Genomic DNA, 25,231 nt, shown 5'->3' with positions numbered 1-25,231 from the left:
ATCTCAGAAATAGTATGGCTTTTTAAGCCACATCAAAATGTATCTGAATAGAAACAGCTCTCCCTGCTATACAATTAAGAGTCCAGCATGGCCTGCACAGCTCTGACCAAACCTCAGAGGTGTGTGAAAGAAGCTAGTGATGAGGACAGGGGAAGAGGCCCGCAGGGTACTGAATAAAAGCCTACACCAGTGGTTCTCAACCTTCCTAATGCCGCGACCCTTTAATACAGTTCTTCATGTTGTGGTGACCCCCAACCATAAAATTATTTTCATTGCTACTTCATAACTGTAATTTTGCTACTGTTATGAATCGTAATGTAAATATCTGATATGCAGGATGTATTTTCATTGTTACAAATTGAATATAATTAAAGCATAGTGATTAATCACAAAAACAATATCTAATTATATATGTGTTTTCCGATGGTCTTAGGTGACACCTGTGAAAGGGTTGTTCGACCCCCAAAGGGGTCTCGACCCACAGGTTGAGAACCGCTGGCCTACAAGGAAAACTACTGCCCCCACCCTTTTCTCTTTTCATCCAAGTCTATGAGCTGTGCTAACTGGTTGGCCTTTAAATTTAACCCTTTGTGTTCTCAGGGAGAACATAATATATTTGACTTTGAAGTTATTACGTTTTTGCAAATGTTCCCTACTGTAAAAATTGCTTTATTCACAGGGAAAAAAAGTCATTCAAGATGAGAATGGCTCATATTTCTTATTTTAATGGTGAAACCAATGGTTTAATTAGTCCACTAACAAAAATCATTAAGAATGGGTGGAGGATGAAAGGAGTATGCATAGAAAACAGCTTTTCCTGACTTCCTTTCTCAAAATGATGAGAATAAAGAAATAAACCTGGTTTTTCTCCTTGTTCTTTTCCCATGAATCTGTTCATGGTATTCATAGTGGATCCAAAACACCACTAATATAAAAGCAAATTACCAGGTAGACAGGAAATAAAACATTAAAACTTACTGATAATATAACAGAGCAGGGAGGGAAGGGGAGACCCAAAAAGGAAGTCGCACACAAAATGAAATTCTAGTTTGTAAGCTGCTTCCTTTCTTTCCATTTTTCACATGCTTCACTGCAGAGCAATTAGATTTCCTGTAGATTTACCCCTTTTCCATTGGGCTCTCTCCCCTGCAAAATAATGTTCCATTCCAGGTAGCCAACAGTTGGCAGGCAAAGCATCATTTTTTTTCTGGAGGAAGGAGTGGAGCCAGCTATATCCTTCATGGGATGGAGCTCCACGGGAAACTGTGTTGAATACCTGCAGGAATGTAACGGTCCCTGGGAGGTGGAGTAAGAGCCAGCCCTCAGCAGCAGCAAGTAAATAAAGCTCCATGGCTTCAGATCAGCTCTTCACGGGAGAATAAAAACCTAACACTCCCACAACCGCAATGCACAACTATCAGCAAATCTATCTGTATGTGATAAAGATCTAGAAATTCAAATACATCCTCTGTACTGTATTTTGAACTAAAAAATAAGAAAGTGAAACACCACGTTCTAAATGTTGCATTCATCTACTCACCACTTGCGGCCCCTGCCTTTGCCAGGTTCTGAGCTGCACTCTGGATGTACAAAGAGTATGGCCATTCCCCATAGGCAAGGCACTGCCTGGCTGGCAGATGCTCCACTGAGGTGCCATGAGGCAACATGAGCCAGTTGTCATTTATTAAAATCCATGAATATTTAAACCAAAGGAAATTCAAATACATATTGTAAACTTTCCTACTTTCATTCATACATTTCCTTCAATCCAAAATCTAAAATGCCTGTCTGTCCATCTATCCCTATGCCCTTGTCCATTGACATTCTGTTCAAATGTGACTGCCCAGGTGGAAATGATCATGCTTCCCACTTTTCTCACATCAGTTAAATCTCGTAGCTCACTGCAGTGTCTGAGTCCCCTTGCCTTGAAGCCCAATTGCTATAACACATATTTGTCACTCTCACTCTGAGAGAGATGAGAACCTGGTCATCTTCTTCTCTCCTAGAATGTCTAACAGTGCCCTGCTCAGGTTATATCCCAATGGCATTCACAGTACACATTCACTTATCTCATTGAATACAGCATACCTGTGTTCTTGGTTGTATTATCCTCATTTTGTAGATGAGAAAATTATAATTTTATACATACAATTAACACAGTTATAAATGCTTAATGGTAAAACATTTTTTAAAAATAAGAAAAAATACAGTGAGGCAGTTATATTATAAATGTTCCTTTAAGAAATATTTGCTTCCAGAGTATATGTACACTAGATAAGATGTAGTACTCTCAAGGCAAGGTGTCATATAAGGAAAAATATCTATCCATTAGATAAACCTTTCTGAGGTTGTTCATTATAAACTGTAATGCTTAACATCTTCTGGGGTATCTACTGTGTATTTGGTGTTGTACCACCATCATTGCCAATATTAATAGGAGAGATGGAGTACTCATGACAGTTTGATTTTCTAGAGCAGCAATGCCCAATAGAAGTGTAACTCAAGCCACATAATTCAATCTTCTAACAATCACACTAACAAAAGTAAATAGATGAAATTAATCTAATTTAATTTCCTCAATTATATAATCCCATACACCCAAAATATAATTTCAACATATAATAAATATAAAAATTGAGATACTTTTTAAACATTTTTTTATTGATTTCAGAGAGGAAGGTAGAGTGAGAGAGAGAGAAACATCAATGATGAGAGAGTATCATTGATAGGCTGCCTCCTACATGCCCCCTACTGGGGATCGAGCCCGCAACCCGGGTATGTGCCCTGACCAGGAATCAAACCGTGACCTCCTGGTTCATAGGTCAATGCTCAACCACTGAGCCACGCTGGCCACGTGTATATAAAAGTGCTATTTAAACTAAAAAGTCCTATATAAAAGTTATTGTTATTATTCCTGGAATACAGGTGCTTCTTGAATAATATACCTATGCTTAACAGCTTCTTAAATTGCATTACTTTTCCTACAGATAACAGATTTTGCTGCTTTTTAATGTCACAACCAGAATAAATTTCATTTCCCCCCATAAATTACATTATCCTTCAATTTTCTTTGTTGTTGAAGATAATTCATAGACAGTAATCTAACATGCCTTTATATACCAATTGCTACTATATAGTTCTTCTCACAGAGTTATGATTATTCATCCTTGAAACTCAATATGGCTAGGATGATAAAAGTCTGAATTACTGTGTAGAGCCCATTAACATACCACAAACAGATTACAAATGTCTCAAAAACACATCAAAATTCATTTCTAAAACTCCAGGAAGTTCATTTTCAACTTTCTTTTGTTTAATGCTTTCCTTAAACAGGAACTGGGTTGGCCCAAGATTCCACATGTTCCAAAAATCTCTGGAAGAAATGATGGGTTTGTGCTTATATTACATTATTTGTGGATATGATTTTAAGTATAAGCAACTGGAACAGTTACCTCTTGTGGTTATCTGAAACAGCAGTGTTACTAAATATTTTAATACTACTTTCCTACATCTCAATCTACCCCCAAGAACCTTGCTACCTTTTTACATTTTCTAAAATAAGCATTATAGAAATATCAGCCAATGTCATTATAGAAAACAAAGAAAAGGAAGTGCATAGTCCTATATAATAAAAGGGTAATATGCAAATTGACCTTAACAGCAGAACGACTGGGAATGACTGGTCACTATGACACACACTGACCACCAGGAGGCAGATGCTCAATGCAGGAGCTGCCCCCTGGTGGTCAGTGCGCTTCCACAGGGGAAGCTCTGCTCAGCCACAAGCCAGGCTGACAGGTGCCAGCACAGCAGTGGTGGCGGAAGCCTCTCCCGCCTCCTCAGCAGCGCTAAGGATGTCTGATTGCAGCTTAGGCCTGCTCCCCGCTGGCAAGTGGACATCCCCCAGGGCTCCTGGGCTGCCAGAGGGATGTCTGACTGCCAGCTTAGGCCCGCTCCCTCAAGGAGCGGGCCTAAGCCAGCAGGTGGACATCCCCCAAGGGGTCCCAGACTGCGAGAGGGCACAGTCTGGGCTGAGGGAACCCCCCAAGTGCACAAGTTTTTGTGCACCGGGCCTCTAGTAATAATAATAAACCTGGTAATTAACTAAGCCATACTTTCATCAGAAGTTAATACCACATCTTTATACCCAAGAAAACCACTTGGATTATATTTCCTTTGTTAATGACCATGGTTTTTATCTGGGCTGTTTTTATTATCTACGTCTCAAAGACTTTTTCTCAAGAAAAGAAAAAAACTTATCTTACCTCTGTCTGGTTAATTACCCTTAAAACATCAGGAATTAAAAACAACCTGAAACTAAGAACAAAATCATTATTGGGGGAAAGGTTACCCATTTACTCTGAATGCTTGAACAGAGGAAGTAACTTTAGCCAAGCCACAGTGGCAGACTTGTGTTACTCAAAACTCTTCCCTAAAGCTCTGTGTGTCTTATCCAACATGACTCCCAAAAAATATTTGATAAATGTGTTGTATCAAGGAACTTCTAGAACTCAAACCATTCTTCAGTTACAGTCACAGGCGGGGGCACCCGCTCATCCCTCTGAGCTATACACAGTGTACATATGGCTCCCACTTCCAGTGAAGTACTGCGAGAGGGAAGGAACTGGGGAGATAAAGTTCTAGAAGAATTTTTTTTTAATCAAAAGTAAGGTCAAAGAAACACTAATTGATTATTTATGTGTACCAGGTACTTTCACATATTATCTCATTTAATTTTTATATCAATTCTGTGAGTGGTATTAGTTTACCATTTTTTTACAGATTAGAAAATAAAAGCTTATAAAGGTAAACTGGCTTGTGATGAAGTAGTATTTGGTACAAATGTAACCGCAGCCCTGATGGTTCCACTCCAGGCTCTTTTCCTGGCAATTTTGCCTCTCTGCCACCTAATATCTGTGTTTGGACACCTAAATTACTGATCACTTCCGAAAGCATCAGCTCAACTCGTCTTGTGAGTCAGGTTATAAGGCAGGCATTACCATGCCCTGTGTGCACAGGAGAAAACCAACTCAGACCCATTAGGTAATTTGTCTAGGGTCACATGACTAGTCCATAACAGAGTCAAAACTGGAATTCGGACTTTTGGGCTTTTCTAACCCATAATACTGTACCAGTGATGTAAATATAAATTCAGCTTTGAATTTAAAACCTCTAGAAGGCAGGGACTACACAGTTTTGGTGTTTTACCTATATGGAGCCAAATACACTGTTTATTGAGTAAACCAGCCACTTCCTAAAAATGGTGAAGACAGCTTACAAAAAGTATCTATGCATAATTGGACTTTAAAAAGTCAAATGTATTAGGTGATTAATAAATATAAAAATATTAATAACATTATTTAATTTGATCTATTTTAAGTAAGTAATTTTTAAATTATTTCTTCCAGTTAAATCATTTTAAAACTGAGAAGTTATGCCCTGGCTGGTGTGGTTCAGCTGGGTGCATCATCCGTATATCAAAAGTTTGCGGGTTCGATACCCAGTCGGGGCACATAAAGAAGGCAACCAACAATGTTCTCTCTCACAAAGATGTTCCTCTCTCCCTCTCTTCCCCTCTCTCTAAAATCAATATGCATATCCTCAGGTGAGGATTAAAATATAAAATAAAACTTACAATAAGTTTATTTGTATTATAAACACAGACATTTAAAATCTCTGTATAATACACATAATAAATTCCTAAGATTTGTTATTAAAAATACATTTTTTTTCATCATACAGTGCCTTTGCCTTAACCTTGTCAACAGTCACAGTCATCTAGAAATAAGTTTCACTGTTTAGAAAAGATATAAAATTGGCTCCAAGACAGAGATTTAGAAACCTGATACTGTATGCTCTATTTAGACCTTCACAAGGATATAGTACAAAGCCCTGCCTCAAACTGTGTAGAACTTTCTGTAAATGATTCACTTCTAAATTAGGCGTGGGTCAGCAGTGGCCAGCCTTAAATAAAAGGTGAATCATCCTTTGTACTCTTCCTTCTCTGGTACCACTACTTTTCTTCCCCCAGTATTTTTAATAAGCAAAACAATTTGACAAAAACAATTTATCCAAAAAAAAGAGGGGGGAAAATCAAATTCACATTTCTTAATCTACCAAATGACTTCCCAGAGTAAGCAAAATAATTATTTTATTTTGTTAATGAAGTCTCATCAAAGCAACTATGTATCAAAGAAAGTCAAAATCTCCAATCAATTCTTGAAACACAGAAAAGGTTAAAGGAATAGGGCATAGGATTTAGTCTTGCCTTTGGGGACATTACACAGACACTAACCCAACAAGTAAGATAAATCTAATGCATGTCGCTATAAATAGCATCCTCTTCCACAATATTCTTCCAGTCAGAGGAGTTATCTGAGCTCCATCCTAGTCTAATAATGCTACAAGGTTACCTGCCACTTTAAAGACATCATAAATCACTCCTATTCCCCTTGTCAGGTGCAGCCTCAAAGTTTCCAGCTTTCTAACCCACTTCTTTTCTCAAAAGCCTCCTCCTGCTGGACACTTGGGAAGGAATAAAACAGGAAGGGCAAGGAAACATTTCACATCTCCGTGTGAACAGTGAGAGCAACGCAGTAGGGCGGTTTGTGAAACATGATATTATAAATTTTCATTACTAGTAAAGAGACCTGTGGTCAAACGTTCCAGTTTACCAAATAAATACACAAATATAATTTATTTTAACATGGCCATTGGATCCCAAAGGGTCCTTAAACACAGTTTTAAAGTTTGACAGAATGGTCAGCACTGTTTTCATATTAGCCCAGGAAGCGGACTTATCAGCCTTACAGTGAAATGTCTGCAAAGCGTGTGATATTTTACAACCTTACAAATAAATCATGGAAAACTGAAAAGCAAGCAAGGTGAGCCGCTCCGGTGTCAAGATGGAGTGACGGGGGAGGGTAGTCTACTCCTTACTCTTTCCTAGAACAAAATTTCTGACCATAGAGATGAGCACTTTATGGGGAAAAACTGGGCCATGTGTGAAACTATAAACATCTTGAGAGAGAAAGATTGAAATTGATTTTTTCTTCTAAAACTAGGACACCTGAAAGAAAATGTACTATAGAGTGACAGGGTGAGAGGTGACAAGAGAAAATGTACTAGCACTACAAGGTTCCCTAGGTGAGAGGTGACAAAGAGTTGAGGGAAGGGGGTGGAGGCTAGCGCACTGACTACCATAAACCCTTAAATTGTGCATTAGAAAATTTGAGAAGCATTAAAAAAAAATGTGCCAATGGGCAGGGCCAGTGTGACACAGTGAGTTTAGCCCTACATCTGAAGCGTGTGTGTGAAGATTCTTCTAGGCTCGGGGGTCGCCCAATTTTGAACTATCTGCCACCCTGGGGATACAGAGTCCCAAGAACTGAGGCCTGGAAGAGGCGGAGAGGAGCTGCCAAAAATAGAATTGTGACACAGAATCGGAGACACCTAGGCACAGCCCTGGTGGAAAACTGTCACCTTTGCTTGAGTTCTTACCAGCTCCCGCTCCCCACTCTGAGCAGCTCCTTCCCACCCTCTGCGGCCAACATTCCTGCCATGCCTGCCTGTGGCACTCCTGGGACTGGGCAGGCAGAGAAGAGGGGTGGGGGACCCAGCAGTGTCAGGAGGCTTCCCGAAGAAGCTGGCAGGCTCCCCCAGGACCCATCCCAACTCCCAGGAATGTGTCACCACGCCAGACCCAGGACAGGGAGTACCAGAGTCTCCTGGCTCCAGGCTCGGTGCTGACACTGCGTCCTCACTACCTGCTTCTATTTTTAGGGCCGCACTCTCCTCTCCCCACCTCATCCCTAAATGCCTACAGTTCAGAACCTTCCTTACTGCCCAGGAAACTGGGCTTGTGTCTTGCTGGTGCTTAATTAACAAGTGGATGATATAAAGAGAAAATGAACAAATGGGACTACATCAAAATAAAAAGCTTCTGCACAGCAAAAGAAACCATCAACAAAACAACAAGAAAACCCACCTCGTGGGAAAACATATTTGCCAACGTCATATCTGATAAGGGCTTAATCTCCAAAATTTATAGGGAACTCATACAACTTAACAAAAAGAAGATAAACAATCCAATCAAAAAATGGGCAAAGGATCTAAATAGACACCTTTCAAAAGAGGACATTCAGAAAGCCAAGAGACATATGAAAACATGCTCAAAGTCACTAATCATCCGAGAGATGCAAATCAAAACAACAATGAGGTACCATCTCACACCTGTCAGAATGGCCATCATCAACAAATCAACAAACGACAAGTGCTGGAGAGGATGTGGAGAAAAAGGAACACTTGTGCACTGCTGGTGGGAATGCAGACTGGTGCCGCCACTATGGAAGGCAGTATGGAGGTTCCTCAAAAAATTGGAAATGGAACTCCCATTTGACCCTGTGATCCCACTTCTAGGAATATATCCCAAGAAACCAGAAACACCAATCAGAAAGGATATATGCACCCAGATGTTCATAGCAGCACAATTCACCATAGCTAAGATCTGGAAACAGCCTAAGTGCCCATCAGTAGATGAATGGATTAGAAAACTGTGGTACATCTACACGATGGAGTACTATGCTGCTGTTAAAAAGAAGGAACTCCTACCATTTGCAACAGCATGGATGGAACTGGAGAGCATTATGCTAAGTGAAACAAGCCAGTCAATGAAGGAAAAATACCACATGATCTCATTCTTTCATGGATAATTATGACCATTACAAACTTTTGAACAATAATAAATACAGTGGCAGAGCTGCCTCAAACCGATTGTCGGACTTCAGTGGTAAGGCCAGGGAGGGTTGGGGGACAGGAGGGAGGGGAGTAAGAGATCAACCGAAGGACTTGTATGCATCCATATAACCATAACTAATGGACATAAGACACTGGGGGGTAAGGGAGGGCAGGGGCTTGTCAAGGGTGGGGGGGAAAAAAGGACACATATGTAATACCCTTTGTAATGCTTTAAGCAATAAAAAAAAAAAGAACACACACAAAAAAAACAAGTGGATGATAAACCTTCTCACATGTTTTTCTTCTTTCTCCTTTTTTAGTGGCCAGTTGGGTTACACTGAGGATAACACAGGTCCCAGTGAGTTACCCCTTTCACTCTCTGAAGGGTAGGGTCTGGGTTTGGAATATAAATTATGGGGCCACCTATTTTGAATGCATCCTCTATCAGATAGAGGTCAGCAAACTGTGGCTCGCGAGCCACATGCGGCTCTTTGGCCCCTTGAGTGTGGCCACAAAGTTTCAATCGCACTGTATGTGCGCGCCCGCACGTGGTATTTTGTGGAAGAGCCACACTCAAGGGGCCGCAGTTTGCTGACCACTGAGCTCAAATAAACACATTCCCATGTCAGAGTGGTAAGATTAAGACAGCAAGAGATTTTAAAATAAAAATAAAAACACAGGATTTGGATGTCGAGGAAAAGGAATGGTGGAGTTTTTCTGTCCCTTAGCATCAAAGTAATCTTTCCCAAAAGCAAAAATCAGTGTCTGTGACTTGAGCACAATTAAGATTCTAGGAGACTTAATAAGTGCGGGGAGAATTGCAAATGAGCTCTAAATGTTCAGTGGGGAAGAGTAGAATAATAGAATTAAATGCTGAGATAAAGCATGTCACAGCAATTCTCTATGCCTAGAAATAGGATACAAAGAAATATGGGGCCCAATTGGGATTGTTTGACCTATGAGCCAGGAGGTCATGGTTTGATTCCCGGTAAGGGCACATGCCCACATTGCGGGCTCAATCTCTGGGGGCGGGGGGGGGGGGGGGGGGGGGATAGGGGTGTGTGTGTGTGTGCAGGAGGCAGCTGATCAATGATTCTCTCTCATCATTGATGTTTCTATCTCTCTCTCTCCCTCTCCCTTCCTCTCTGAAATCAATAAAAAATATGTTTTTTTTCTAAAAGAAATATGAGTTTTACTAAAGAGTTATGTTTGGCTCAGGAGAAATAAGCACTGACAAATGCAATGCAAAACAATTCTGAATAAAGCAATATATTTAATATTTCTCAAGTTTAATTGGGATCTTCCACTTTGTTGATAGAAATCGTTTATTAGGTTTATACTACACTGTCCTGAAGAAGCCTCATCAGAATAGTCCAGAATAGTTACTATAAAATAGAATTCCACACTGAGAAAGCTCAGTTTGAGGATCATGTATAGAGATATAGTTTTAAATGTGTTTTCTTTATGACCTGGGGTTAGGCAAAGGGTAGGAGAATTAAAATTATTGAGATCTAGAAGAGAAAAATTATAAGAAAAAATTGCAAAAATATATATAGAGAGAGAGAGAGAGAGACCAAAAAAACACATTTTTTTAGGAAAAGAAGGAAAGAGAAGTAACATTTATTGAACCATTGTTCTAGATATCTAACATGTGACTTCATTCAAGTCTCACAATAATCCTATAATGTATTATTTTTATATTTTCCCAGTCAGAAATTGAGGCTATATGGTGGCATCTCCAGGATCAAACCCAGGGCATGCCACCCTACCCTGAAACCCACCTCCCCCGCTGGACTGACCCCAAAGCTTTTCCATCTACCGCCCTAACTCTCTGATCTATCATAGGACCCAGTTAACCTGTGAAATTGTCACAAATTTTGAAACATCACAAATTTAACAAACCAACCACATGTTCCACTCTGTATAATTACAATCCTAGAATACTGCTGCTAAAACTAATACTATAAAACCAACAGGAGGAGGTCTTACTACTGGTTTCCAAACCTTTTTCTTGCATTCCCACTTTTTTCCCCTTACCTCCTAACTCCACAGTGTAGAGCAAGGACTTAACCTCAGGCAACCTGGCATAAAGCAGTATTGCTAGGGCGTAGGGTGATATTGGCCTCTAATGAAACAGGTGGAAATTCTGTGGTGGCTTTTTGTTGTTACAATGATTGTGTGACACCACTGGCATTTGGGAGAGACAGGCGATGAGGTAAGAAGCCTATATGAACTCTATCACTCAGATGCCCCACTCAGTGAAGAACTGTCTAGCATTCTACATGATTTTCAAATGTCCCACTAGAGAGTCATGTTGGGAAAAGAAAATATATGTATATCCTATATAATAAAGACCTAATATGCAAATGATCATCATGCCCTCACACCAGCACGCCGTAACAGCTCAGACACTCAACACTGGGGAGAGAGGAATGTGGACCAGCCAGGCACAAATTAGCTCATGAGAGAGGAATGGGTACCAGCCAGGCTACAGCCTGGGAGAGGGACAAGCCACCCACCCCGCAGTCCCTGGTGCCAGCAGCTAGGGCTACAGCCCAGGAGAGGGACAAGCCGCCCGCCCCGCGGTCCTGGGTGCCAGTGCCTGCACCTGTAGCCCAGGAGAGAGACAAGCTGCCCACCCCATGGTCCCGGGCACCTGTGGCTGCAGCCCGGGCAAAGCTGCCCACCCATTGTCCCCTGTGGCTGCAGCCGGCCCGGGCAAAGCCAGCCCGGGTCCTGGGTGCCTGCAGCCAGCTAGAGGGAGGGAAGCCCAGGTCCCGGGTGCCTGCGACCGGCCAGAAAAGGGAATCCTGGGTCCCGGGTGCAAGGCGAGACAGAGGCGATTAGGGGCAATCAGGCCAGCAGGAGAGCAGTTAGGGGCGATCAGGCAGGCAGGCAGAGGGGTTAGGGGTGATCAGATAGGCAGAGGGGTTAAGGGTGATCAGGCAGGCAGAGGGGTTAGGGGCGATCAGGCAGGCAGGCAGGTGAGTAGTTAGGAGCCAGTGGTCCCAGATTGCGAGAGGCAGTCAGACATCCCCTAAGGGGTCCCAGATTGGAGAGGATGCAGGCCTGGCTGAGGCACAACAACCCCCCATGCACAAATTTCGTGCACCAGGCCTCTAGTAATTATATAAGCCTAGACCCTAATTCTGTATTACAGATAAAGTATATTTTGTTAAGAATTTTCCTGAATCCTGGCCAGGTAGTGATGTCCTGATATACCAAGATTACAGGTTTCCCAAGTCAAGTAGAAAAGTAGAACAACAAATATCTCATTCTCTCTCTCTCCCCGCCCCCAACCCCCATCGCTCCTCCTTCCTCTTTTTCTTTAACTGCAGCAAATTAATTGATTGATTGGTTTTCTGGGCTGCCTTTGTAAATCAAGGTAATTGTGCAGAACCTTACCAAGGATTGTACATAATTTCAGAAAATCAAGTAACTGACAACAATGCTGATCATGTTATTTGAATTTTCAACATAAAAAAAGAACTTCTCCCACGTGCTGCTCAGATTCCTGCTGTAGATGCCATCACTCTTCCTTTTGTAGATGTACTGCTCCATTTGGAAGTCAAAGCTGGTGCCACCTAAGTGGGTTCCTCCTGCAAGGAATTTGAGGATTCCGCCTCCTTCATTGGTAGGACACCGAGAGCTCTGGACTTTGTGAAAATTTCCCTGTAAGTTACGTGGGAACCGAGAACAATGTGGTATGGAGCCCTCCCTAGGTAGCACGGAAGCTCTTTCTCTGTTTAAAGCCAAACTTATTCACTAGAAGTTAGGTACAAGCACCTGACTGCTACATTATGTCTTCTAAGATAGATTTTCCAAGTATTTGCATATTAAAGTCCATATTTATTTCTAATAATTAGAGGTAAGACATACATTAATTTTTAAAAATTATGTGTATAGGTAAGTAATATTATTAAAAACTTTATTTCAGGCCCTTACCAGTTTGGCTCAGTGGCTAGAGCAGCCGTGGGCAAACTACGGCCCGCGGGCCGGATCCGGCCCGTTTGAAATGAATAAAACTAAAAAAAAAAGGACTGTACCCTTTTATGTAATGATGTTTACTTTGAATTTATATTAGTTCACACAAACACTCCATTCATGCTTTTGTTCCGGCCCTCCGGTACAGTTTAAGAACCCATTGTGGCCCTCGAGTCAAAAAGTTTGCCCACCCCTGGGCTAGAGCGTCGGCCTGTGGACCCAAGAGTCCCAGGTTCGATTCCTGTCAAGGGCATGTACCTTGGTAGCAGGCACATCCTCAGTAGGGGTGTGCAGGAGGCAGCAGATCCTTAATGTTTCTCTCTCTCCCTCTCCCTTCCTTGCTCTCTAAAATCAATAAAAAACATTTTTTAAATATTTGTTATTAAAGGAGAATTTTTGGCCCAATAAGGTTAAGAACCACTTATGTAAAGAAAAGAACATACGCTTTGGAGTCAGATAAACCTAAGATCAAGACATCTCTTTGAACTGTGTGACGAGTAATTTCCTTTTGCTCTAAAATCCAGCTGCCTCATCTATAGATTGTAATCAGTTATGGGGGTTCTGGTAAGAATTGCTCTTTCAGACAAGATAACACAGGTTATGTGATGATGGTAGGTATTCAACGATAATTTATTTCTTCTTAATGCTCAAGATATGCTTCTCTCCCCCAATCACCTTTCAGAAAATTAAGATAGGATGGGGAAAGTATAAAAGATACAGGAGGAGAAAGAAGGGGACAGGAATCACAACCAGCACCTACTACCTACCCACACCTGGAACCAGCAGAAAGACCTCCTGTTGGTTTTATGCTTTTAGTGAGAAGGTTCAGGTGGTTCAATTGGGTTCTGGCCCTGGGTCATGAACGACGCAGCGTTCATACCAACCACATAACCACTGCTACATTAATGCAATAAACACATATGTAAATTCTTTCAAGAATGGAACCGAATTACCATATTCTCAACCTTGTCACAGTGTGTCCCTTACAGTTAACACTGTAACTTAAGAACCTGTGACTTTTACAGACTGAGACGTAGGTCCTGGACTTTAGCCATTTCAAAAAAAAAAAGCTGGAACTGTTCTTTGGCATGTGATTTGATTATCTCCAGGGAGATGTTTATACAAAGCAAATACACTTTCTAAATGCTCGGATTCTTGAGCCTCTCAGTTACCACTTATCGTGGGTCAGATAAGTTTCTAAAACAACAAAGCCTCTATCATGGACAGGGTCAAAGGTCCCTTCCTGCCTTTCACTGATCCATAGAAGCCACGGGACCTCCTTGGTATTAGTCATGCCCAAGCTTCAACTTCTCACCACACATTTCAGTCACCAAAGCCTCAGAAATCTCACCACACCCAAGCAGCAGGGCTAGTTTCTGAGATGAATGAGAAAGGCCAGGGGGGTTTTAGATTCCAATCCGGAGCAGCAGTGACAGGCCTTGGTTGGCTTCCTCTTTCCTTTGTCTACCTCAGCAAGTATCTAGCCCAGGGGTGGGCAACCCCTGGCACGTGTGCCAAACATGGCACGCCAGTAACTTTTGCTGGCACGCGAAACCCTCTCTTATAATCTTCCATTTACAATTGTGAATCTTTGTTCTCAGTGATGAATTTTGTTAAGTCTCATAATAGGAGTAGCCTGACGGATGAAAGTAGTAGCTCCTGCGTATCTCTGAAGGTCACGAAATATAAACCTGATGTAAAATCTCTGTCATCAGTGATGCAGCAGCAAAGTCACACTGATAATATCAAACGGAGTCATAAAGTTTTCTGTCGGACTATCAGTGAACATGTATACATTAAAAAATAAATGTATTTTTCATCATCACATACTGTGTTTTTGCCGCTCGAATGAATTTTATTATTTCTTCAAGGTTCTTCACATACGTACACCTTAAGAGATATCAAGTAGGCGTAATATGTTCTCAAAAAATTAGGGTTGGCACGCAGAAGAATTTTGAGTCAGAGATTTTGCTGGTTTTGGCACACATTCACAAAAAGGTTGCCCACCCCTGATCTAGCCCAAAGGGTTTCATTAATCAGTAACATCAATCTGTGTATTTCAAGGAACACCTTTGTTTACCTCAGGTAATGGGGGCTTATCCAAGAAGCAAGGAAGCACAGACAACCTTTTCCAGAAGACAAGCAGACTTAAAAATGGACTCATTGCATTAAAAACACACACTGGTGACTCTCTGGGGCGCCACAGGACCTCAGTGACTCTGCCACTCCCAGGTTTCCTCTTTCTTAGGTTCACACCTTTGCTTCTGCTACTATCAACTGTGCAGAACGGAAGTACAGTGTACCCCTAATTGGGTTAAGAGAAAAGTGAGAGGTGGGGGAGTTATACTCACAGAGATATGCCTGTTCCTTTACTCATGCATACCTACTTACAAATTCGTAGAGTATTTTCCGGAGGGATGGTCCAGAAAGTGCCATAGCAAAAGTTTCTGGAAAAGAGAACTGGGGAACCATGGTAATGGGTGACCCACTTGTTTTTCATTTTTACTATGTGCATAGATTATTTTTTCAATTAAGATAAAAATTGGTTTTAACATCGTTTTGGCTGTAGCTCCATTGTGGACTTCTGCTTCACAGAGTAATTTCTTTCAGCAGCCTGCAGAAGCAAACCAAAACCTAAACCTGTAAGTGCCCCAAGGTTAAGAAATCAAAATCTAAAGGCAAACAGCCAATGAGGCTTTCCCAAATAATACGACTGCTTAAGCTCTAGCCAATCAAATAATGTCTTGCCTTGAGTCCACATCTTCTCTATAAAAACCTTGCCCCTAGCTCCTGTCTATGGAGGGCACCTAACCACTTGTGGTTTGATGCTGCCCAAATTCTAATCAATTTTTGCTCAAATAAACTCAAAGTTTTTTATATGCCTCAGATTATCTTTCAACAGAGTTAACAGGGAAAGAGTAGAAGAAAAATTTCCAGGTAAAGGGAAGAACACTTCATAAAAGTCATAGGGAACTGAAAAAAAGTTTCATGTTCTGGATAGGACATGGAAGATACCTGCCAAACCCCTAATTCAAGAAATCTTGCTCATGATCATGCCCATGACCTCTCCAACAGGACCCCTTTAACCACTGTTCACCTGTCTTTAGACCACATGACCCTGCACACTAGACCAGAAATGAGGCCCTGACTCAGAGGCCCAAGAGTCCTGCCCCACCTGCACTGTCCCCTCACTCACCAACACAGAGTCTCTCTCCTAGGGTATTTCAATTTGACACAGAATGAGGCACAAAGAAAAGTAGAGAGGCAAAGGAACAAGAGATACAGAAAGATGATGCAAGAAGAGCCTTACCGGTGCAAAGTCAAAAGGATGAGAAGAGAATCAGTCAAGAACAGAGTTAAGAAGCAGGGAGAGAAAGAGGCCACGACAGAAGGTGAAGGACACCTTGACATGCTCTTGATTCTCCAGAGTCTAGACTGCAGTGATGGCGAACCTTTTGAGCTCGGCATGTCAGCATTTTGAAAAACCCTAACTTAACTCTGATGCCATGTCACATATAGAAATTTTTTGATATTTGCAACCATAGTAAAACAAAAATTTATATTTTTGATATTTATTTTATATATTTAAATGCCATCTAACAAAGAAAAATCAACCAAAAAAATGAGTTCGCGTGTCACCTCTGACACGCGTGTCATAGGTTCGCCATCACTGGTCTAGAGCTACTGTTTTCACCTGGACAGCATGAATCATGTTCTAGATGTCCATGGCACCTGACTGCCCAGTGCAGAGTCTATCCAAGCTTCCTTATCTCCCTGTAGCCTAGTAATATAAACAATCAAACACATACATACAATTGCCCAAGGTAACCTAAGTGTCCCCATCTCTTGCAACCTATAAGAGCCTTCCATGCCCACTGGAGTGCCGGGAGCCAGTGAGAGAAGGGGCCAGCCCTCAGCTTGTGAGGCAACAGGGGCTTTGGGAGTGGTCGGCACCCACCCAGGAATTTAGACGTGATTCTAGAATTGCCTCCACACTGAAACTTCAGGAGATTTCCAGCACAAAAAACAACAGTCTTATCCAATTCTTTCTTTTTTTTTAATAATATATTTTTATTGATTTCAGAGAAGAAGGGAAAGAGAAAGACAGAAACATCAATGATAAGAGAGAATCATTGATCGGCTGCCTCCTGCATGCTCCTACTGGGGATGGAGCACACAACCTGGGCATGTGCCCTGACCAGGAATCAAACCGTGACCTCCTGGTTTGGGTCAACACTCAACCACTGAACCACACTGGACAGGCTTACGCATTTCTTATCTTCCTGTTAGCAATGAGGTTTTACAAGGTAACTGGTTAGATTACCATCCCAGTTCTCAAAATGAGTCATGTTTGGGTTTGTTTTGTTTTTTGGGGTTTTGTTGCTTGAGTTTTTCATACAAAAAAAAATGAGGCTGATGCTCATGAGGGAGAATAAGCATACATAATGATTGTAATATATTTAGAACATCTCAGATGATACTATGCGATTCCAGAAAATGCCATTATATCCAACTTAAACCAAACATTTATAAAGAAGACATAGTGAATGAATGGTTGATTACGTCTCTAATCTATACAACATGAGTCACTCCTCTTCTGTAAAACATCTGAGTTATTTTCATTGCCTATAGAATAATATATGAACAACTTCAAGGACATTTGTATTGCCGAAACCGGTTTGGCTCAGTGGATAGAGCGTTGGCCTGCAGACTGAAAGGTCCCGGGTTCGATTCCGGTCAAGGGCACGTACCTGGGTTGCGGGCACATCCCCAGTGGGAGATGTGCAGGAGGCAGCTGGTCGATGTTTCTCTCTCATCGATGTTTCTGACTCTCTATCTCTCTCCCTTCCTCTCTGTAAAAAAATCAATAAAATATATTTTTTTTAAAAAAGGACATTTGTATTCTTACTATCTACATCATCAGCTTTATCTGCTACTGTATCCACACTTTTTTATTTATCAGACATTTATGGAGCAGCTAAACCATCTAGTGACTCTAGGAACAAGCTTTATTTCTGAAGTCTCAGCCTCAGAAAGAAGTAGAGGGACTATTAGACGAAGTTGGAGCAGTAGGCATAGGATGTAGGACTCAAGAGGCAGCAGGAATAGGAGACATTGTTTGGCTGGTGAGGGTTATTTGTAAGTGCTATGGTCTGAATGTTTGTATATGCCCAAAACATTTTTTTCAAAATATTGAAATCCTAACCCCCAAAGGGGATAGATAGTATTAGTAGGTAGGGTCTTAGGCAGTTTCTTAAGTCATGAGGGCACAGCCCTCATGAAAAGTGTTAGTGCTTCATCAGAGAGGTTCCAGAGACACCAGCCCCTCCCACCATGTGAGGACATAACAAGAAGGCATCACTTATGTGCCAGAAAGTGGGTCCTCACCAGGTGACCATGCTGGTGTCATGATCTTAGACTCCCCAGCCTCCAGAACCATGAGCAATACTTTTTGTTGTGTGTGATCTACCCAGTTCGTGGTATTGTAAGCACTTGAGAGCCCTGAAGGATTTTTTTTTGAGATACATATGATCAGAGCATCAAAATATTAAAATAGAGGATGGGTGGGATCAGGGAAACCATATTCAGATGCCTCTTTAGAAACCACCTTGGACTAATCCAGCAATAACAACTGTCAATGCTGCCCAGCCAAGGACCATTAGGAATTCTCACCCTTAGTTTTCTTGCAACTTACAATATGGGAGACAACACACCATGGGGACCTTGGCGGGGAGTGGGGGGGGGGGGGGGAGTCGGGGGGGAGGAACCTCTGTAAGAGGGTGTTGGAAAGGACTTGGGCTTGTGCTAGGCGATTTGGGGGCAGGTCCAAGGACATGTGGGTTTGCTCTGGGTAAGGTACTGCCAAGACATGCCAGTCACCTGGTCATTTTTGCGGTTTGGGCAACACTCATGTTGGTGTCTCTGTTCAAACATGATTACAGAGTATTCTTATTTTTGTCTTCATCCATCACAGTCAGAGTGAGCTTATCAGAGGTCAGTGTTCTGTGAAACCATTTATGTGAAACAGGAGACGTGCAAGGCCTACCTGAGTGTGTCAGGCCAGCTCCCACATATCAGGGGCTGCTTTTCTCCCTCTCACACTCTTTCTACTCGGCGTGTTGGGCTTCATAGTTCTCAGACCTCAATAGTAATATTCACACTGAATTCCCAATTCCTTCATTTTTGGTGTGTTTTTGTTATTTGTTTTTCCTTGGAGGCCAATATGCAAGCCAGTGACCCCCATTTCACTCTGTTCTTCCCAGAATTCCTATTTATGAAGCAGAAAGCCACAGTTTCCCTTGCCAATTATCTGCCTTGCTGGGAAATGATAAAGTCCGCAGTGCAGTTCATGTTCTCCAGAAGCGCCACATAAATACAGAAGATTGACTTTCACGAGAGCTCAGTGCCAGCAAGTTGAGAAAAGGAAGCAGTTTCTGGGAAGCTTCACAAGGCAGCTCCCCATACACTGTAATTCATCAGGAAGCAATTTTGCTTGCAAACGGAGCCTCCAAATTCATAATTTCTGGAATTTGTAGAGATGCATTCCACACAAATACCTCTTACTTAGCTTCCCAGTCTCCATCCTTCACCCTTTTACTCCTCCTCCCCTTCAAGGTACATGTTCCTCACTCCAACCCCCTCCCAGACTGGTCTCTTTCTTCACACTACAATATTAAAATATTAACACCTACTTAAGATACTGGTATTGTAACCGGTAGTAGAGCTTTGTGTTAAAGCTACCGGATTTTAAGTACTATATTTGTGAGGCTGTTTTTATTCAACAAATATTTCCTGAGCTCCAACTATGTTTCAGGTACACTTCCAGGCCTTTGGGGCTACATCAGTAAACAAAATAGACAAAATCCTTGCCTGTGTGGAGCTTATATTTTAGTACACGGGGTAAGGAAAGACAATAAACAAAACAGACCAGTTAAATATACATGGGATGTTAGTGTCCATGGAGGAACATTGAGTGAGGAAGGGAATAGGGGTGTTGTAGTTTTTAATGGGATGATCAGTGCCAGCTGCACTGAGAAGGTGATATTCGAGCAGAGTTAAAGAAAGAGCAATTGCAGGAAGAGGTTCAGGTGAGGCTACAGCCAGTGCAAAAGCCCTTAGGCTCCAGAGTTCAAGGAATAGCCAGGAAACTAGCAGAAGCAGAAGGAACAAGGATGTTAGAGAGGGAACAGGGCCTGTACCCCATCATTGGATTTGGGATTTGTGTTCCATTTAAGATGGGGAGTTTCAAGCAGAGAGAGAAGATACAGAATGTATCTCATTGGTGATAGCAAATTTTAAATTTTCCTCTAAGAGAGAAATGGGGTAATAGCATCAGGGATGGGGGAGCAGGTGGCAAGAGAAGGTCTGTTTCATTTTTCAGAGACATACAGCATGATTTTATGTTAAATATGGAACTTGAAATGACAATCACAATTCTTGCCTTTTCTGCTTCCCAAGTACACTGCTTTATTTGACTGCCTTTATGTATTGAGACAGGGCTATCTTTGCTTGATCCACTTATTCAATGAACTATTTATTTATTTATTTATTTATTTTTAAATATATTTTATTGATTTTTTACAGAGAGGAAGGGAGAGAGATAGAGAGTTAGAAACATCGATGAGAGAGAAACATCGATCAGCCGCCTCCTGCACATCCCCTACTGGGAATGTGCCCGCAACCCAGGTACATGCCCTTGACCGGAATCGAACCCAGGACCCTTCAGTCTGCAGGCCGACGCTCTATCCACTGAGCCAAACCGGTTTTGGCTCAATGAACTATTTAATATGACCAAGTTAAAGGAAATAATTTCTGAAACATATAAAGAAACTTGAGTTTTCCATTTCTAGACATGTGAAGTATCTAACTACAAAACTGATTTCTTAAAAAGCTCTTTCAAATTCAATACCTTTTTCCTACAATCTTTTCCCATAATAGAGAATTAAGAAAACATGCCATGGCACAAACTACTTGCTAAATAACTACAGTGGTCAATTATTCAAAATGCCCCTTCAATAAATTTTATGAGTATGGCTCAAGAATTTAATGATCAACTCATTTATATAACCTGAATATTTTTAAATGCCAGTAAACTTTCTGTAAAACTGCCCTGCATTAATGTTATGAGTTAACTATTCTTTTAGACAAGATTAATTTACTTTCTCATTTAGTCCTTTAGTAAAAAAAAAAAGAAATGTCAGCTGTAAGGGATTTTTGCATAACTGCCCATCTGTTTCAAGGTAATGATCACAGACTGTACCCTGCAAGTGAGTCATAGGTTTTGTTAGCTCCTTCCTTCAGGGACCATGAATAGGTGATAAACCACATTTGTCAGTTTCACAACAGCATCTTCTTGAGGCAATAGTTTGAGGCTTTAATTGAAGAGACAATTTTTTTTAAAAAGAAGCTTTGCTGGTTTGTTTTTGGAATTTGAGTACAGTGACCAAGAATCTCAGTTGCTATGTAATGGACTTGGAACCAGAAAAACCTGGATTTGAATCTTGGCTCTGTCCCTGACTCTGGACAAGATGCTCAAAGGCTCACTTAGCCCAACTGCAAAATGAAAAGAATCCTTGCCTCTCTGCTACGGTGAGGATGGAACAATCACACTGTAGACTCACATACCAGCCATCACGGACTCCCAGTAAATTTGCCTGAATCAGCTGCCCCAGACATCAGGTCAGGCCACTCCTTCCCTGTTTTCCTCAGTAAAGAGCTCCTCATACAGTGCTTTTTATATCTTCACTAGAGGCCCAATGCACGAAATTCGTACAAGTGGCTCGGCCCTCACAGGCCAGCTTTGTCCGGAAGGTAGTCCGGAAAGTCATTTGGCTGTCTGGTCTAATTAGCATACTACACTTTTATTATTATAGATAGCCACCTCTCTAGAGAAAAGGTAGGACTTCTGAGTTAACCATGTAGTAAGGGGGAAAATTTTTTGTTTTGTCCAAACTGACATCTCAAAAGTTTACATCATATTTTTCTTGCAGAGGGAATAGGATGGGAAATGGGATCTCATTGGTGTTTGTTTTATTTTAATAAATGACTTCTATTTCAAATTTATTGTGATACTTATGACCTACTATATTATAATAGCCAATACTTTATCTGGATATACTTAACTCTTTTTAATCCAAATGGAAAACATGGATTAATGTTTGGTATATGCATAAACATGCTAATATATTTGAGGCTATAAAAATTTATGAACTTTGATACAGCACATCACCTTGTTTATATTATCTTGGAATTTTATCTTGCAAGTCAGTGCATTGAAAACCGAAAATATTAAACATGGCTGTCAAGCTATGGCTGGGACACCATGAAAAACTTGGGAAGCAATATAGCAATATTACGTCATGGAATTTGGAGTCAGAAAAAAACCTGGGTTTAAATTCAGACTCTGCCACTTACCATGTGTAATTTTGAAAAATTTTTGAGCCCCAAAGCCTCAGTTTCCTCTTTGTGAAGCAAGGATATGAATAATACTTCTCAGGGATTAAGTGGATTGAATAAAATAATGCCATCTTATGATGAGGAAGACTTAATGCAAAGTAAGTAAATCTGGAGTCCCTGGGTACAGGAGAGACAGTTAAAGTATGCTAACAAGCTCACTTAAGTTCCAAATTTAAGTATCAGCCCAGCTTTTTTGGGGGGGGGTGGCGGAGGCTAGCTACATGTCCTTGGCCAAGGCCCAATCACTTTGTACTTCAGCCCCCTCATTTAACTGTTAGGTATTAATATGATTAGTTACAATTTGTGAAGCACTGTTCATATACCATGCGATCTGACAGGTTTTGTGGGGGAGAAAGAAACTTTCCTCTACCTTCATGGTTCTTGCAGCTGGCCTAACAATCAAATAGACAGGAGGCAGATTCACAAGAGAAAATAACCAAGTTTAATACATAGATACATATGGTAACCCCATATACATGAGAGGGTCAAAGACAGAAAGGGAAAATGAAGTGTATATGACATTCTGAACTAAGGATCACCTTAGGGCTTCAGAGGGAAGGAAGGTCATTGCAGAAGGATAGAAGCAGATATTCAGTAATTAGAAGTTCATCCAATGGTTACCTCTGATCTATACTAATAAAAGGATAGTATGCTAATTAGACCAGATGTCTTCCAGACGACCATCCGGACATCCTTCCAGACGAAGCTGCAGCAGCCGCCTGAGGCTCAGGCAAGCCATTGATGGCAGCTGTTGCTGCTCAGGGGCCCGAGGCTCAGGCAGTCGCAGCAGCCGGCAGTAGCAGAAACAGAAGCATGATGGGGGCATCGCCTTCCCCTTATCTTCCAGTATCTTCCCACAGAGGGAGGCCAGAGGCAGCAGCAGCAAGGGGATGATGTGGGCAGTGCCTTCCCCTGATTGCCTGTCGCTCCCTGTGGGGCGGGCCTAAGCCATCAGTAGAACATCCCCTGAGGGCTCCCGGACTGTGAGAGGGGGCAGGCTGGGCTGAGGGCCCCCACCCCAAGTGCACAAATTTTCATGCACCGGACCTCTAGTAGTATTATAAACAAGGCCCCTATTCAAGTTCTTCTAGGTAGTTAAGGGAGGGCAAAAGTTTCTCTTGAGCCAGCAGGGTTTTGGCTGTCTTTAGCTCAAAACAATCCTCATATACCACAGAGGCACATCTTGGGGTGACTGGTTCTGAACCCCTACAGTTTATATGTAAACTTCATTCTTTACAATCACCCTTCCTAGTAGATGTTCTAATCTTCATTGCATAAGTGGTTGAAACTGAGGGACTACATCTGTGCAAGACCACACAGCCAATGAGTGCTAGAGCCTGGCTCCACAGCCAGGCTTATCAGCCTCCCAATCCTGTCCTTAGGGACCCAAGGAACTACCAGACACCAGCCGCTTCTAGACAGGATCAAACGACATTATTCCTGTGAAAGTGCTTTTTGAACCGAAACGTCCTATTACAAAGAAAACCTCCTAGTTCTTATTCCTCTACATGAACATACATAATTGAGAGGTCTGTGATTTACCCCAGTGCCTGAGAACCCTGACAGAACAAAAGGTTACACTTCCAGCTCTCTTTCATCTCCTCCTGGAATTTTGCCCTGACCTCAATTTCGCCGGAACAGACCTGATAAACAACATTAAAGATCAGATCTCCAAATGCCGCTCGCTCCGTGCCACTCCAAGTCAGCCCCTTGCTCTCAGGAGTACAGGGCAACGAGATCTTGTGCTTTTCCTTGAAAGGTGGACACACACCTTCTGGGGCTAACTTCTCACGCCTACCTGTGCAGCTCGCTTGGGCAAGCGTCAATGACGTGCCCGCATAACCGTCCACATAAACTAGTGCTTTCGAAATCACGCTGATACCGAACCCCAGTTCCCGGCACCATGCAGTCCATCTAATGAAGGCAAACTTCGGTTCATTTTCGAGGATATGGTGTAGGGTTTAGAGCTGATTTCCTCTGAAAATGTTAACTGATCCCACGTATTGAAGTATAACTCTGTTGCCCACCCTTATTGGAAATAATAAGCTTATTGGAAATACCACCAAAGGGTTTCTGGTATTAGTGACATGAGGGGCCAGTTGGGTCCAAGTGGGCCTCGGCTTGGTATCCCCTGAAAGGCACGTCGTTCTCCCCTCTCCTGGGAGATGCTCAGCGAGGCCCCCTCACCCCTGAAGAGGAAGCACGAGAGTCAAGTCCAGATAAAGTGGAGGCGCTCATCGGCGCAGCTAGAACTCAACTCTGGGAAGGCGCTCGGGCCCCGTTTGCGTAAGAAAGAAAGGTCGCTGGTTTCCCAAAAGCCGGGTCTCCGAGCACGGGGACTGCCCCTTTCTCGGGCCCTGGGACTTAGCATTCCCCTCCCCGCTCAGATTCTCTCCCTCCCCCTGGGCGCTCCCCGCGCGGAGCCCCAGCACACGGCCAGTTTCCGCCGGCGCCGCAGGGGGAGAGGCGGGGCGAGGGCGAGCAGCTGCGCCCGGGCACCTGGCCTTACCTCGGACGGCGAGATCTCAAACACGCCGGCGATCTTGGTGTAGAGCTCCCGGATGCTGGAGAAATTCTCCACTCGGCCCGTGGCGCTGCCGTGCGCCAGCTGCGTGTAGAAAACCAGCCTGGCCGAGGAGCGCGGGGGCGCCGGGAGGTGGCTGCCGTCCGCGCCCTCCGGCTCGCCCTCCACCAGCGCGCAGCTCTCCTTGGACTTGTCTTTCTTCTTGACCCGCAGCCCCAGGGGCATCGTGCCTGACCGCGGGCCGGGGCCCACCTGCGCTGCCGGCCGCCTTCTCCTCGGCCGGGCGCCGCGGACTTTGCGCTCGCGGTCCCTAGGGCTCCGCGCAGGTGGGAGCGGCCGCTGGACCAATGGCACAGGTGCTTCCGCCCGGTTGCTGCGGGGCAGGGCCCCTTTCTCCACCCCGAGGAGCGGCATCTGGACCCTGAGCAACCATCTGTCATCCCTCCGGATGAATCTGGAGAGAGGAAAAGTTATATCCATTCTCGCATCTCATCTCCGGGTTTCTCCACAACCCCTAACCCCCTTTTTAAA

The 25,231-nt window shown here is 42.7% G+C and overlaps 1 protein-coding gene across 1 annotated transcript in view; it reads right to left on the bottom strand.

The window, feature by feature from the left end:
• The window catches only part of GIPC2 (GIPC PDZ domain containing family member 2), a 67,792-nt gene extending 42,806 nt beyond the window's left edge, over window positions 1-24,986 (bottom strand). Inside the window, exon 1 of the mRNA XM_070405453.1 lies at window positions 24,686-24,986. Coding sequence (XP_070261554.1) covers window positions 24,686-24,925 — 240 coding nt within the window. The 5' untranslated portion in view covers window positions 24,926-24,986. The remainder of the gene's footprint in view (window positions 1-24,685) is intronic.
• Window positions 24,987-25,231: the final 245 nt, after the last annotated feature.

This window comes from Myotis yumanensis, unplaced genomic scaffold, assembly GCF_028538775.1.
Source record: "Myotis yumanensis isolate MYYU_CA2020_CCGP unplaced genomic scaffold, mMyoYum1.0.hap1 SCAF_2, whole genome shotgun sequence".
Lineage (NCBI taxonomy): Eukaryota > Metazoa > Chordata > Mammalia > Chiroptera > Vespertilionidae > Myotis > Myotis yumanensis.
The sequence above is the reverse complement of the archived record's forward strand: the minus strand, read 5'-3'. Positions and strand labels throughout refer to the sequence as shown.